The 15,226-nt window shown below is 35.9% G+C and overlaps 1 protein-coding gene across 1 annotated transcript in view; it reads left to right on the forward strand.

Moving 5' to 3' along the window:
• The window catches only part of THSD4 (thrombospondin type 1 domain containing 4), an 82,346-nt gene that overhangs the window by 18,122 nt on the left and 48,998 nt on the right, over positions 1 to 15,226 (forward strand). The window contains exons 5-6 of the mRNA XM_074234537.1: positions 778 to 982; positions 8,815 to 8,988. Coding sequence (XP_074090638.1) covers positions 778 to 982; positions 8,815 to 8,988 — 379 coding nt within the window. The remainder of the gene's footprint in view (positions 1 to 777; positions 983 to 8,814; positions 8,989 to 15,226) is intronic.

Raw genomic sequence — 15,226 nt, forward strand, 5'->3', positions numbered from 1 at the left:
GACACTGGATAGGGAAATTATGCTATGGAAGAAGAATTAGACAATTCTGTACACAAGAGATTTGCTCATAGAGTGACAGGCTTACTTAAAAACCAGAATATTTTTAATCCATAAAATATGTAGAATTACAAAAGAAACCAATTATTTTTAAATATTTTTTTCTATTCCAAATTCACTACCTGCTAAAATCTACCCACAGAGACTCCTTGTAGTTCTTTAGACCCCAAGTTAAAAACCCCTGCAATAGAGCAAAGCACTATTCACTTTGGTGAAGTCAGCTTCCAGTAGTCTTTTATAGCTACATCCCCCTGAGAGCAATTTTTTTCAGCTGAACAAAAAAATTCCAACAGCTAACAAAACCATCTTGTATAAATGTTCCCTCTCGCACATTGCCTTACTCATACTTATGTCACAGGGCAGCATATAGAAAATTATTTTTCTCTTCCTTTTGATTTTTCTTTCTAGGCCCTTGTTTGATGGGTTCCTAATCATCTGGCTTAACTCTGTAGGATAATTATGCTCCTGTGAGCATTCCCCCTATTGAGAACCAGGTTCATGTCATTAGTCAATTGTAAGAGCATTCAATTGACTGTTCAAAGGTGCTCACCTTCCAGAGTTCTGTAAACATGAAAGTTAGCTTCTCCGACATTATGAATTCAGTAAGTTCCTTTGAAGCAACAGTCTGATATGATTAATCATTCCCTCCCCTTTCCCTAATGTTTAATGGTAGGTAATCATTTGTCTCTCTGTGTTTCTTATGTCTGTTTTGATGGTTAGCTGGGACATAGGGGAATGGTCAGAATGCAGTAAAACATGTGGCCTTGGGATGCAACATCGTCAAGTCCTCTGCCGCCAGATGTATGCCAACAGGACCCTTACTGTCCAGCCATACCGCTGCCAGCACCTGGAGAAACCAGAAACCACCAGTACTTGCCAGCTGAAGATCTGCAGTGAGTGGCAAATCCGGACAGAATGGACCTCGGTAAATCAGAGTAGTTTAGAGTTTGTTTTATTAACTAGAATTGTATGAAGATCCCTTAACTTATTTCTCCTGCTTTTATAGGGAAACTAATCTGAGAAGGGTATGATGGATCACCTAGTTCTTAAATTATTCATGAAGGGAGTAGGTGGGTGACCCAGTGTATAGAAAGACTCATCTTCCTAAATTCAAATCTGGTCTCAGACACTTATTAGCTCTGTGACACTGGACAAGTCACTTAAACCAGTTTATCTCATTTTCCTCATCTGAAAAATGAGCTGGAGAAGGAAATGGCAAACCACCCCAGTACATTTGCCTAGAAAATTCCAGATGGGGTCGGGAAGAGTAGGACATCATTGAAACCATGGAATAACAACAATTCTAAAAGCAGTCTTTTTTTCAGATTACAAGATATGCTGAGCCCTTGGGCAGAAAGCAGGCTTTTACATTTTAATTCAATTCATTCATTCAGTCAAAATTGAACCTTGATCAGGAGCTGGGATAGGCTAGAAGAGAGACATCTTTAACCTAGGAACAGGGAAACTCATAAGGGCAAGGAAGAGGAACCAGAAAGGTATAGGCAATTTGATAGGCATCAAATGAGAAGGTAAAGGATGAAGCAATAGGCAGATATCCTAACAGGTGGTGGAACTTGAAAGCACGGAAATGAGAAAGATTCTGCCAACAAATGATAAATAAAATACAGGCAAAAATCAGAATCTGAATTTTTTTCTCTGCCCTATTTATTTATTCTATGTTTTTTTCCCCCTGAAAAACTGGAACAATTAACTCCCCCCCCCCATATAGTTTCATTAATGATTTCTTGAAATAGAGCTCTGGAAAGCCAGGCTGTGATAAAGCCCATTGAGATGTAAATGGAACTGTTTGACTACCTTTTAAACCCAAATCACTTTGGCTCTCAATGATTGGCCAATAATAGATATCAAGTTCTCTTCCATGATAATTTAAGAGTCCCATCTTTCAAAAAGCTAAGGGATGGGATATAAAACAGGACCTTAATCCTATAAGTACTGGAATACCAGGCAGGGGAACCAAGACAAGGCCCAGTTTCTAGTACTAGGATAGAAGGCAGAAGCTTTGAGTAAATCACTGAAATAGCAGTGGCTTTTGATCTGCTGTCTCAAGTCGAAGAAAAGGCTTGAATGTCTAAAATGCTTTTTTAAGCATTACAGTCAAGAGGAAAGTAAAAACTTGATCTCAATTTCAAGACTAGAGATGATGATGGGGAATTAGTGATGTTCCAAAGTTCAGGGCTCTGGGAAGTGAAGAGCTCACAACCTACCCTGGAGATGTAAAAGCTCAGATTTTTTAATTCACAAGCCTACAAAGTTCACCTATATTATAGCTCACAAACAGTTCACAGATATAATTCACAGGTCTACAGAATTCTCAGATTAAACTTCATCTGGAAAGTTACCTAAGGACAGACTGAATGACAAAGGTTAAGGCAAGAATGAATGCCTGAGAGAAAGAGGGATGGAAAAATGATAAAAAATATAAAAAAAGTAGGCAGTTAGGTGGTATAGTGGATAGAGCTCCAGCCCTGGAGTCAAGAGGACCTGAGTTCAAATGTGCCTCTGTACTATCTGTATGAACTTGGATAAATCACCTAATCCTGATTGTCTCAAATCCGGGATCCTCTCTAGTGTTCCTCATCCATATTTGGCCACTGACCCAGATGGCTCTGGAGGAGAAAGTGAGACTGGTGACTTAGCATAACAGCCCCTCACTGAAATTCATGACATCACCCCCCCCCCCCCCATGCCATGGTCTTCTTTAAGAATAAAGGACAGGGGTAGCTTTGCACAGTGGATAGAGTACCAGCCCTGGAGTCAGGAACCTGAGTTTGAATGTAGCTTCAGACACTTAACAATTACCTAGCTGTGTGGCCTTGGGCAAACCACTTAACGCCATTTGCCTTGCAAAAACCTAAAGAAAAAAAATAAAGGAAAAACATTACATTGGTATCATCATCATTGTTATTATTATTATTTATTGTTATTATTATTATTATTATTATTGCCTTTCCCACTTCCTATGCAGGGAAGAGTCAGGAAAAATGGAGTTAAAGGGTGACCCTCCCCCCATGTGACTGGAGTCCAGTACCCTCTTTGAAAGATTAAGAGTAGGAAGCCAGAGGGAGGGGTAGAGGTATGGGTTGAGGTTGCTCTTGATGAATTTACATTAAATAATTAGAGGGAATTTGCATCTGAGAAGGCTTATACTGAAAAATCTGGGTCAGAGGAAATCCTCAGGTACAAATAATATTTTCTAAATATTAAAAAACTACATAGATACTTCTCCTTCAACATATAGGTATGAAATCAGACTAGACAGTAATTAGATTAATTTCATGCCATTCTCTAGACACAAAATTCTCCCTTCCTTAGGACAGAATTTGTCCCAATGTTTAAAGAATGAGAACATATTGGTGGGAATTATATTACCCTTGCTGCAAAGTTTAGTAAGTAGTCCGAACAATGCTCTCAATAAACCTCATAGTCTTTTCAGGTAGTTGAGTTTCTAACACTGCAGTTTATTAAGGCAGCTGTTATTGTCACCCATTCAACAAGCATTTATTTATTACATGCCGATTATTCTCCAGACATTATACAAAGTACAAGGTACCAAAAAAAGACAAGAACAATTCTTGCCCACAAGAAGTTCGCATTCTAAAGAAGTTGACATGAAAATAGATATACAGATATACACAGAGTAAATGGATAGTAATCTTAATGGGGAAGACTCAGCTTTCCTTTCTTCTTCTCATATTCATTGTTTTTGAGGTTTCTCTTTACCTCTGCTTTTTAATTTTTATCTTCTTTACCTCAAAATCATGGAACAAGAGTTATAAAACCTAGGTGGTCCATCATGACCTAGTTCTAAAGACCTCCTTTTCTTTCCTTCCTTTTCTTCTTTATTTCTTTTCCCTCCCTCCACTCCCTCTGTTTACTTGCTAAGGAATTATACCCTCACATGTGGATGCCCTATCCAAAGAAATATAAATTCCCATTGTTTAAACCTTGCAAGATATCTTGGAGTTGGGGGGGGGGATCATTTATTCTATCATCTTTTTCCCCGAAAAACTAGGAAAATTAATTCTTTTTGCCATATGGTTTCATTTGTGATTTCTTAAAATAGAGCTCTGGAAAACCTACTTTTGAAAAAAGTTCATTGGGATTCAAATGGAGCAACTTGACTATGTCTTAAACCTCAATCATATTGGCTCTCACTGATTGACCAATAATGGGTTTCAGTCCAAATCTTACTTGGTCTTTGTTTGGGTTCCCTTGGCTTCTAGAGAGTGTAAGTAGCAATTGTTTTGCTTCTGGCCAGAAACCCCTAAGTCTTCCCCTGCCAGACTGATTCCATCCCCACCCCTACCCCCAAGTAAACAAGCTAGACCATCTTTTGCCTCATTTCTTACCTAGCTGTAAATCATTGAATGGATGCTGCTTCAGACAAACTGAGACCTGGGTAAGATTTTAACAAGGTCTCCCACTGAATCTGGGGGTCATCTCCAGTCCTTCAGACCCATATCTTGCCACTGACTCAGATGCCTCTGGAGGAAAGGAGTGAAGTGATTACTTTGCACAGCTCTGCTTCACTTCAATCCACTTGCAAGTCAAGCCATCACCTTCCTGATATCATTGACCTATTTCAAGAAAGAAGGACAAACAACAACAAAATCAGTTCTGCAGTCTTCTCCAATAGCTTTTCCTTTCTTGACTTCAGTTTCCTTAATCATGAAATGTGAATGTTAAATAACTTTCAAATCAGTTCAATTCTGCACAAAGCTCTAAAATCCTTTGCAGTTCTAAAATTTAGCTGGAATCTAATATTTAATCAATCAATTAAGTATGTATTAATTAGGCAAAGGCAGCTAGATGGCATAGTGGGTAGACCACCCATCCTGAAGTTAGGAGAAACTGAATTCAAATCCAGTCTCAACCAATAACTAGCTGTGTGACCTTGGACAAGTTACTTAACCCTGATTACCTCACATCCAGGGCCATCTCTAGTCGTCTTGATTCATATCTGGCCACTGGACCCTATGGTTCTAGAGGAGAAAGCGAGACTGGTGACTAAGCATAGCATCCTTCTCACTCAAATTCAATTCACAAGGATGTCACAGCATCACCTCCTGATATCATGGTCTTTGAAAACAAAGGACAAACATCATCATTATTAATTAAGCTCCATCATCTCTTCAGTGCAACAACCAGGGACAATTTTGGTCTATCTACAATGGAGAATACCATCTGTATCCAGAGAAAGAATTATAGACTTTGAACAAAGACCAAAGACTATTACCATCAAATTAGAAAAAAAAAGTTATATTATTACATAATTTTACTATTTCATACTTTATTTTTCTTCCTTAAGGATTTGATTTCTCTGTCATCACATTCAATTGAGATCAATGTATTACATGGAACCAATGTAAAGACTAACAAAATGTCTTCGGGGGGGAGAAGCAAAAATGGGGAAAAATTGTAAAACTCAAAATAAATAACATCTTTCTTAAAAAAAAAAGAAAAGGGACAGCTAGATGCAGTGGATAGAGCACCAGCCCTGGACTCAGGAGTACCTGAGTTCAAATCTGGCCTCAGACACTTAATAATTGCCTAGCTGTGTGGCCTTTGGGCAAGCCACTTAAGCCCATTGCCTTGCAAAAAAAAATAATTAAGCCCTTACCAGACACTAATTGTGCTGAGCACCAATGGTGAAGACAGTAATAAACAGTCAAAAAGTTCATATTCTATTGGGGAAGAATTTGCATTCTAATGTAAATAACTAGGTCCATGCTAAGTATAAACAAATTAAATTACTAAGAAATCTTTGAAGGGAAGACCCCAGTAGCTGTGTTTTAAAAGCACATCAATCAGATGGCCCCTTGGCTACATGTGATACTCAACACTCTCAAGTGCAGCCTAAACTAAATTAAAATGTAACTGAGTTAAATGCAATTGTTAAAAATTGACAAAATAAATAAAACATGATAGATTATAAATAGTTATGTGATTTTTTTTGAGTTAATATGCAGCTCACAGGTTCTTTATATACATACATATAGTATTGTACAGTTATTTTCATTTATGTCTGATTCTTCCTCTTTAGGGGTTTTGGGTTTCCTTTTCCTTTTCCAGTTGAGGAAACTAATACAAACTGTGCCTTCCCCAGGGTTAAATAATTAATGTCTGAGGCTGGATGTGAACGTAAAAAGATGAGGTCCTCTTCTAAAAAGATCCAGTACTCAATCCATTAAATCACCTAGCTGCCCTCCTTTTCTTTTTGACCTTGACACTATTTATCCACTTTCCAGTCTCCATCTCTACTCCTAACACCTACATCATGGCTGCTGCTTAATCTTCCTGTTTTCTCTCTTCATCTAGAGAGGCCACTGACTATTCTGCAACCAAAGGACTATCAAGGATATTCTGAGATTTTGAGCATCTCTTAATGAAAGGTTTTCTTTATCTTTCCTTGGGAGCAGCCTTAAAGAATGTTTTCCTAAAGACATCATGATATAATGGAAAGAGCACTGAACTTGGAGACAAAAGGATCTGGGTTTGATGCCAGCATCAGATATTACTAGTAGAAACTGACCCTGGGAAATTCATTTAACTTTGAATCTCATTTTCCTCACCTGAAAAATGAAGTGGATTGGACTTGACCACCTCTAAGGTCTCTTCCAGCTCCAAACCAATGATACTATGGTTCATCCAGTTTTATTCAAAGAGATATAGATGACTGTATTTTCCTTGGCGAACCATGGGCAAGGGATTGAGAGGAATATTCCGGAAATAAACTTTGATCATGGGATGGGGCTCACTCTCTCTCTTTGGGGAGAATGAGCCTTTTAAAGGGTATATGCTTGGCTAAAATAATGAAGAAAGAAAAAGATTAAAAAAAAGGACAATAAAAAATGACAATGGGTCAAAGGAAAGAGTAAGGGGGGAAAGTGGAAAAATGGAAATAGAAATAAAATGTAGGAAGAAATAGGCAAGCTTCCAAACTCTGTTCGTAAATCTGTTCCATCCATACTGTTCTCCTCTAGGCTTGCACCATAAATCACATTAGTGCTTTGAAATCTTTAGACTTGTTTTCACTGTCCTTGCATCCAGGAGCTTTTCAAATAGTCACTTGGTTTTTCCTCATGAGAGTAATAATTTATGTCAAGATAAATAGAAAATAATGCAAATCTTATTTATTTTTGCTACTATCTTGAGAGAGTAGGATGATTAAAATGTTTGCATGCTAGTGTCTATTTTGCATTTATTTGCAAGTCTGCTTTAATGTCTGCATGAGACTCAAAAATTTCAAAGTAGATGTGAAAATGCCCAAGATGTTATCCTGATACTCTGTGAATTTTCAAAGCCCAAGACAAACCTCAGTCTTTATGAAATCCAAAGAGTAGGAAAATATTCTGGTGGGAGGAAAGAAATTCCCCCCTACCTCAACTGATTATGGGATAAGGGTCAAATAGCAGATTTAGGGAAATTAGGAAGATGTGAACTGTGCATAGAATATGAAAATTTGGCCAATAAATCATCTTTTAATCTGTTCTCTCACATTTAAAACCAATCTGAAAGTTTGGGTTCATTTTGTATGCTGCTGAACAAGTTATGTTGCCTCTTGAGGCCTCCATTTCCTCATGTAAAGTGAGAGGATTAAACTATGTGATCTTTAAGGTCTAGACTAACATTCTGTTGACTTTTCCTCCCTGGGAAGTCCCAAGTCATATAATATTTAAGACATGGGATTAACAACATTTTTACTGCCAAATGGCAAAGCTCAAAATAATCTAAAATACCTTCCCCACCCCGATTCTATCTATATACAGATGGCATCTTCCCAGCTGCTAAGTATTAAGTCTGTAAGATCAGAAAAGAACATGGGTAATAGAAATAGAGGCACTAAACTGATAAGAAAGGGACTAAAATTAGGGCACTGGAGAGAGTTTTCATGGGCAAAACTATTAGGATCATGGGCATCATTGATTTAGAGCTAGATGAGACTCTTTGTGACCCCATTTGAGTTTTCTTTGCAGAGGTATTAAAATGGTTTGCCATTTCCTTCTCCAGCTTATTTTACAAATGAAATAACTGAGGCAAATAGGGTTAAGTGATTTGCCTAGGGTTATACAGCTGGTATGTGTCTGAGGCCAATTTGGACTCAGGAAGATGAGTCTTCCTGACTCCAGAGTTAGGGTTTTAACTACTGTACCACCTAACCGCCCAGAAGAAACTTTAGAGGTTATCTAAGCTAACTTCTTCATTTTAAAAATGGGGGCCTGGGATAGTAGAGGTTAAATGACTTGAACCCAGGATCTCTGACTCCAAATCTAGCACTCTCATACTACCTCTTTCTCTGATCAGACTCTCCAAGGGGTGTCCACTATAAATTAGGGCAGAGTATACAATCAGACAGAGTGACACTTTCTGAAATTCTGCTTTGAAATGATAACTTGAAACTGATGCCACAATTCATGAACATTTCTCAAAAGACAACACAAAGAGCAAAGTGAATAAAGTGATGGACTTGGCAGTTAGGAAAAACAGTTCATATCCTACTTCTAACATTTAAATGCATTGTGAGTAAGAACAAGTCATTTCATCTTTCAGTTTCATGTTTTTCATCTACAAACATTAAAAAAAATACCTTTAGCGCCTGCTCTTCAGGGTCACAAGGCTCGAAATATATAGTGCTTTAAAACTTTGAGGTATTATGTTTCTGTGATTATTATCATTTTTCTCTGTAATAAATAAAACCTAATATTCCACTGACCTAAATAATATTTTTTCTTTTAGTGTTCTGTACCATGTGGTGTAGGACAAAGGACTCGAGATGTGAAGTGTGTCAGCAATATTGGGGATGTTGTAGATGATGAAGAATGTAACATGAAGCTCCGGCCAAATGATATTGAAAATTGTGATATGGGGCCCTGTGCAAAGAGCTGGTTTCTGACAGAATGGAGTGAAAGGGTAAGATTCCATGGAGTAGAACTTGTTATCTAAGTGTTTTTGTTACTAATTAAACTTCATCACCACCACTAACCCCAATGACTATACAAATATACATAGCATATGGAACAATGATAAAGCTGTAATATCAGACCCAGTCTTTAGCCATCTACTTGAATGATATAAACTGAGATTGCTAGCAAGGCAACGGGCAGCCTAATGGAAGAATGGGCAGGATTCCAGTGGACAAGCGAACAATCCACATGGAAGAAACAACATGAGTAAAGACAAAGAGATAGAAAAGCAGACAGCATGTTTAGGGAATGATTTGGTTAATGCATAAAGTATAGGGAAATAGTGGGAGATAATCCTATTAGTTTTTATTTTCTAAATGTAAGTCATTTTATTCTTTGTAAAACAGCCTCATTGGGACCATTTGTCTCCAAACTTATAGGTTTTGGCATTCTTGTTCATTGTCTGCAGATGTCCAGCTCATGTGGTTTGCTCCCAGTTTCCAAATCATTAGTCATGTAAATGTGAATCCATGAGGTAGCCCCTAGGGCATCTGTGTGACTTATAAGGAGCCAAACCTGAAACTAGAGAGAGCAAATGGAATATACCCAGGAAATGGGAATAGCTGGTCTCCTGAAAATCTAGGAATGGTTCTTGTTTCTAATGAAGGCATTATTAGTCCATGACCCTATTTCTAACTGCATATTTGAAAAATCAGGATTGTTTTGAGCTGTGACATACAGTTGTTTCTTCAATATCCCAGAAACATTGTTGATATGCCAAAATTTGAAAACAAAATTATTGACTAGCCACAATGATCAATAGACAAATTTGAGATCACCTGTAATTGATGAAAGTTATACTCATTGAATCACAGCTTTGACTCATGGTCATATAGTCTATTCCCTTCTTTTTACACATGAAGAACTGAGACCCAGAAATATTCAGTGTTTCCCAGAGTCACATAGACTATAAGGGACAGAACCAGGATTCAAACTAACTCTGACTCCAAATTTGGTGTGCACCATAGTACTCTTGCATTGGTTGTTTGTCTAGTTCATTATGTGAAGAACAAATCAGTCAGTGATTAAAGGATTGCATTAGACTCAAAATGCCTTTGGTACTTGGAAGGCCCACCATGCAAATAACTATGTCCCAAGTCATTTCACTGCTTATTTTTAATGGTATAATTCTATCTGAAAAGTTATTCAAGATTAATTTTACTTGTGCTAAACTATTTTTTTCCTTTAATGATAACATATAAATTGTTCCCCTTTGAAATAAATTTGCTTTCATTTTGATATGTTCCCTTGCTAAATCAAACACTTAATTTGAAATCTTTATTTAGACCCAAAGAATACATTTACCCCCTCTTTCATTGAAGGAGATATTTTTATAATTAATAATTTTTTCCCTTAAAAAGGTTTTTCAGCCATAAAAGTTGAAAGCTAGAAAAACAAATTGAAGTCATGCTTCTCTTTTTTTCTTCTAAATCATAAATGAATTAGTTATTTCCAAGCATTCACTCTCACATCTGTCATAATTGATTTTCTTCCTTTGACTCTGAAAAAATCTCTTGTTCTTTCCTTAAAATATTAAGGATTAGAATCTTGAGCAAACGCAATAGATCATATGCTTTAAATATTTCCCTTATTCGATAATGACTAGTAAAACAATAACCTGTTTAGCCAAAGTGGACAGAAACTTTGATATTTTCTAGCTAATTCAATTTTGTAGTTAATGAAGGGTTGACTCATGTATACAGTAAAACTTCTCTTAATAAGGAAACTCTTTGTAGGATATAGGGATCTGAATCAAGACCTCTCTTTTAGGGGTATACATTCATGTTGGTTGATGCTGTTGTTAATCTTTGTTTCAGAGACCCACATAACATAAAGGACCATCTTGTCATCATTTTGGCTGATTATCCCCAACTAGGAAGCATACATATAATACCCCTCAATACACTAAAACCAACTTTCCACTAAAAAGCATTGGAAAGCATATAAGTGTCATTTTCAGAAAAAAAGTTACATTAAAAGCTGGAGAAAAACAAAGAAGAATTACTTGACTGTATAGCTATTGTCCCCAAAGATATATTAACTTAAAGTCAATCAGTCAATAAACATTTTTAAGCAACTGCTATGTACTATGTACTATCATGTACACTGAGCTAACTACTAGGGATACAAAAAATTCCAAAAGATATTTTTTTTTGAGGAGTTCAAAGTATAATTGGAGAAGCAACATATAAACAGCTATGTTCAGTCAAGCTACATCCAGGATAAATGAGGGCTTATCTAGTATACATGGTTTTTGTTTATTCTGTTTTGTTCAGTCTCTACTAATTACCAACCCCACTCATCACAATGCAGATATTTATTTCTCCCAGTCCTTCAAAGAAGACAGAGCATAGGTAAGTAAAAAGATTCCAATTTACCTCATATATCTCAGAAGAAACTTTTTAAAACACTATTTTATTAACTATAGCTATTCGATCTAGTTTCAAAGCTATCAACCACAGCACCAAATTATAATTGATGAGAAAATAAAGATTTTCCCCTAAATGACAAATAAGAAAAAATCCATCAGGAATCCAAGAGAAATACTGGATATTTCAGAAAAATAAAGTTTTATTAGAGGGATAGGTAAGAAATTCATAAGTATTTCTAAAAATCAATAAGAAAATTGGAAGTTACTAAAATTTGGAGAGGAAGTAATCAATCTATCAACATGAAATTTCATAATAAACTTAGCTATGTGCTGTGACATTAGATTAATTAGATGTGATATTTGTTGACATTGAAAAATAGAGTTAGAATTAGGGAACTCTGATGGTACCCTATTCATTCTCCTCAAGTGTATGTACTATGTTTTTTGTATTGTAGTTAAAAGTGAACATTTTTTACCTTCCCTACTGACTTTTCCAAGGATCAAACGTTATTTATCCTCTTATTCCTCTAGAACCTAACATAATAATAACAGTGTTTGAATGAATGAATGTTCCCTAGAGGCTCGTTAGGGAATTTGAGTACTGTGCAGATCCTCTGAGCTCTGCAGATTAGCTAACTTCTATCAAATAACAGAGGGGTCTAGGATGGACATAAGTTTTCCAAATTGCTCTTCCCCTCAGGTATGGCCAGTTATATCTCAAAGCATACACTTCTATGATTAGGTGTGTTGTTTTCCTGTTAAAATAGCCACAAAATGATGCAATGAATCACTATGGTGAAAGTATATAAACAGAAAGCTATCTTAAAAAACTAAGATATAAAGAAAATTCAGACTGATTACCGCACACATTCTCCTGACCTCTTTAGAATTACAAACTCTTTCTAAACTTTGTTCACCCAATAGTTCTCTATATAATTGATTGAATCTCTATTCCTGTCTTCATATATATATATATATATATATATATATATATATATATATATATACATATATATATATATATATATACATGTATATATATATGTGTATATATATATACACACATATATGTATATATATATGCACATATATATTCAGGGATGTCTTGCATAAAAAGTATTAATCAGTTCTCTGATTATACAGTATTAAAGGGAACAACTTAAAAGAAGTGAGAAGAAGTGAGCTAGGGGCAGTTAGGTGGCATAGTGGATAGAGCACGGGCCCTGGAGTCAGGAGTACCTGAGTTCAAATGCGGCCTCAGACATTTAATAATTACCTAGCTGTGTGGCCTTGGGCAAGCCACTTAACTCCATTTGCCTTCCAAAAAAACCTAAAAAAAAAAAAGAAGTGAGCTAGTGATATAGGAGAAAAATTACAAATGGCCAATAGGTCAAATGACATTAGAGCAAAATTTAACAATGTTATGATGATAGTTCATTATAATTTTATAAACATAATTTAAAATTAAGACTAAGGTAACCTTATAGAAGGTATGCCTGTTTTTAATTATTAAAAAAATCTATTCTTTTGTATCAAGAAGAAAAAAACAGGTGATTTAAATTTCAAAAGAGGATACAAAAGACAGGATACAAAAATTAAATTTAAGGGAGAGCTAGTGTATATTTACAGTCCTCCTGGGAATAATTCAGCTGTGCTAACATGTAAATTAAGCTGGAATAAAAAAGACAAGCCATTTCAAGAGGGTTATTTATGAATTAACTATTATTCCCTTTAAGCTTCCTATGTCTGTGCTACTTAATCCCAGAGATTTAACTCATAATCAAATCATATTTCTGCAGCTGAAATGGCTTAAATATGTTTGGTCGCTACTTCCAGACATTTGTCAAGGATATTCACCAGAATCAGCACTTCCATCAGTGAGCAAGGGTTGCTTTCTATGTCCTTCTAATATAGATCTCATATGTATTATTAAATTATATTTTGCATTTGTAAAGATATTACTATCAATATATTATAGTACTTTCATCAAGATGTAAATATTTCCTGCTCTCCATTGGTAGATAAACTCAATCATTTGTTAGCTAATTGAGAAAAAATATTAACTGATTCTGTTAGTCCAATTTGTGATGGAATTAATGTTCCCTATTGATTGGTAGGGTCTTTCCTCTCTGGAACAAACAAAATGCTGAACATTCTGTTTCCTTATTTTATTTCTTTGGGGGTTTTTTTTAGTTTTTTTTGGGGGGGGTTGGCAAGGCAATGGTTAAATGGTTTGTCCAAGGCCACACAGCTAGGTAATTATTAAGTGTCTGAGGCCGGATTTGAACTCAGGTACTCCTGACTCCAGGGCCCGTGCTCTATCCACTGCACCACCTAGCCACCTCCCTTGTTTTATTTTTAACCTTGATCTTTGGTCACTAGTGTTTGTGTTCCACATAGTGCCTATGTATCCTGAGTAAAACATATTCTCCCTTTTTAATCCTAAAAACCAACTAATCATAATCATTCTGTGTTTTCTGATTCATCATGGAGGTATGGGTAGCAATCATAATTCATTTTCAAAAGTATAAGCTACAACTATTAGAATCCCACAATCTTATCAAGTAATTTCCATTGAATTATCTCCTGTAACGTTCTCCCATATTATGTGGTACAGGTATATTTCTGGAAGGCAAGCAATTCAGATAGTGTTACAAAGCCAGGGGACTAGATGTTAATGGTTGAAAAAAAATACAGCTTAGCTAACTTCTACCAGAATCCATCAATAATTTTTTTCTTGAATAACCTAAAAATGTCAGAGTTTAGTGCTAATGGAGAGAGAGGAATATCCATATACTGATGAAATCACAAATTCTATGATGTGTTGATATTAATGTCATCATATATACAAAATATAATTCAAACTTTTTTTAAAACGTGCTCTGTGGTTTACATGCCTTATTTTAACACTCATGCCCCAGTCAATCATCATACTTTCAATGCTCACTATAGACTTAAATTTATTTGAAAACTTTAGCCTTTCTTTCTCATTATTTTGCCAACCTTTCCTGTCACACACACACACACACACACACACACACAAAACCACTAGAAGCTTCTGTAACCTAGCTCAATCCATCAGGAACAAGTTTAGTTTCTGCTTATTTTGTTCTGTTATAACAAATAAAATCAATTTCAAATTTCTGAGTTATTTGATAACTGGAGTAAGTTGCCAATGGTTTGCTAAGAGAAATAAGCTAACTGAGACTGACAAATTCTTTCATTTAGAACAGATAGGTCAGCACCATTTTGGAGTAAAAGAAATATTAGGAGGGTCCTGCTTTATTACTCCCCTAGAGAGTAAAGTGGAAAAAATCTTTCCAATTGGTTCTAGTGTTTTTACATCTCTATGATAAGCTGCTTGGAGTGTCTGATGAGCACATAAGTCAAGTTTAAAAGAAATCTGCCAAAGAACAGAGTTCATGAGTAGGGAATGAAAAAGAGATTGTGAGACAGAGCAAATAAATGCTGAAATAAGACAGAATCTTGATTGACTCGGGAAGCAGAGAAGAATATTTCCAACGGGCAATAAGTAATTTAATTGGGATATTAGAGTCTGTGAAACCTCAAACAGGAGAAGCATGTGTAAGCTAAGCTGCCTAGGTGTGGCAAGCAAGGGATTGAAAACACAGAGGTTGAGACAAATTTAATTAGCTTAATGAAAAAGAGCTTTCTTTGAGGATATCTCCCACTATTTCTTTATAGAGGTGGGGAATCTTCAGAGAACATTAATATTTCATATGCAACAATTTGGTTAGCCATTCTCTAGGGGGAAAAATCCTGGATTTCCAATTTTTTTGGTTATTACAAAGAG

This window comes from Macrotis lagotis, chromosome 4 (genome assembly GCF_037893015.1).
Source record: "Macrotis lagotis isolate mMagLag1 chromosome 4, bilby.v1.9.chrom.fasta, whole genome shotgun sequence".
NCBI classification, from domain to species: Eukaryota; Metazoa; Chordata; class Mammalia; order Peramelemorphia; family Peramelidae; genus Macrotis; species Macrotis lagotis.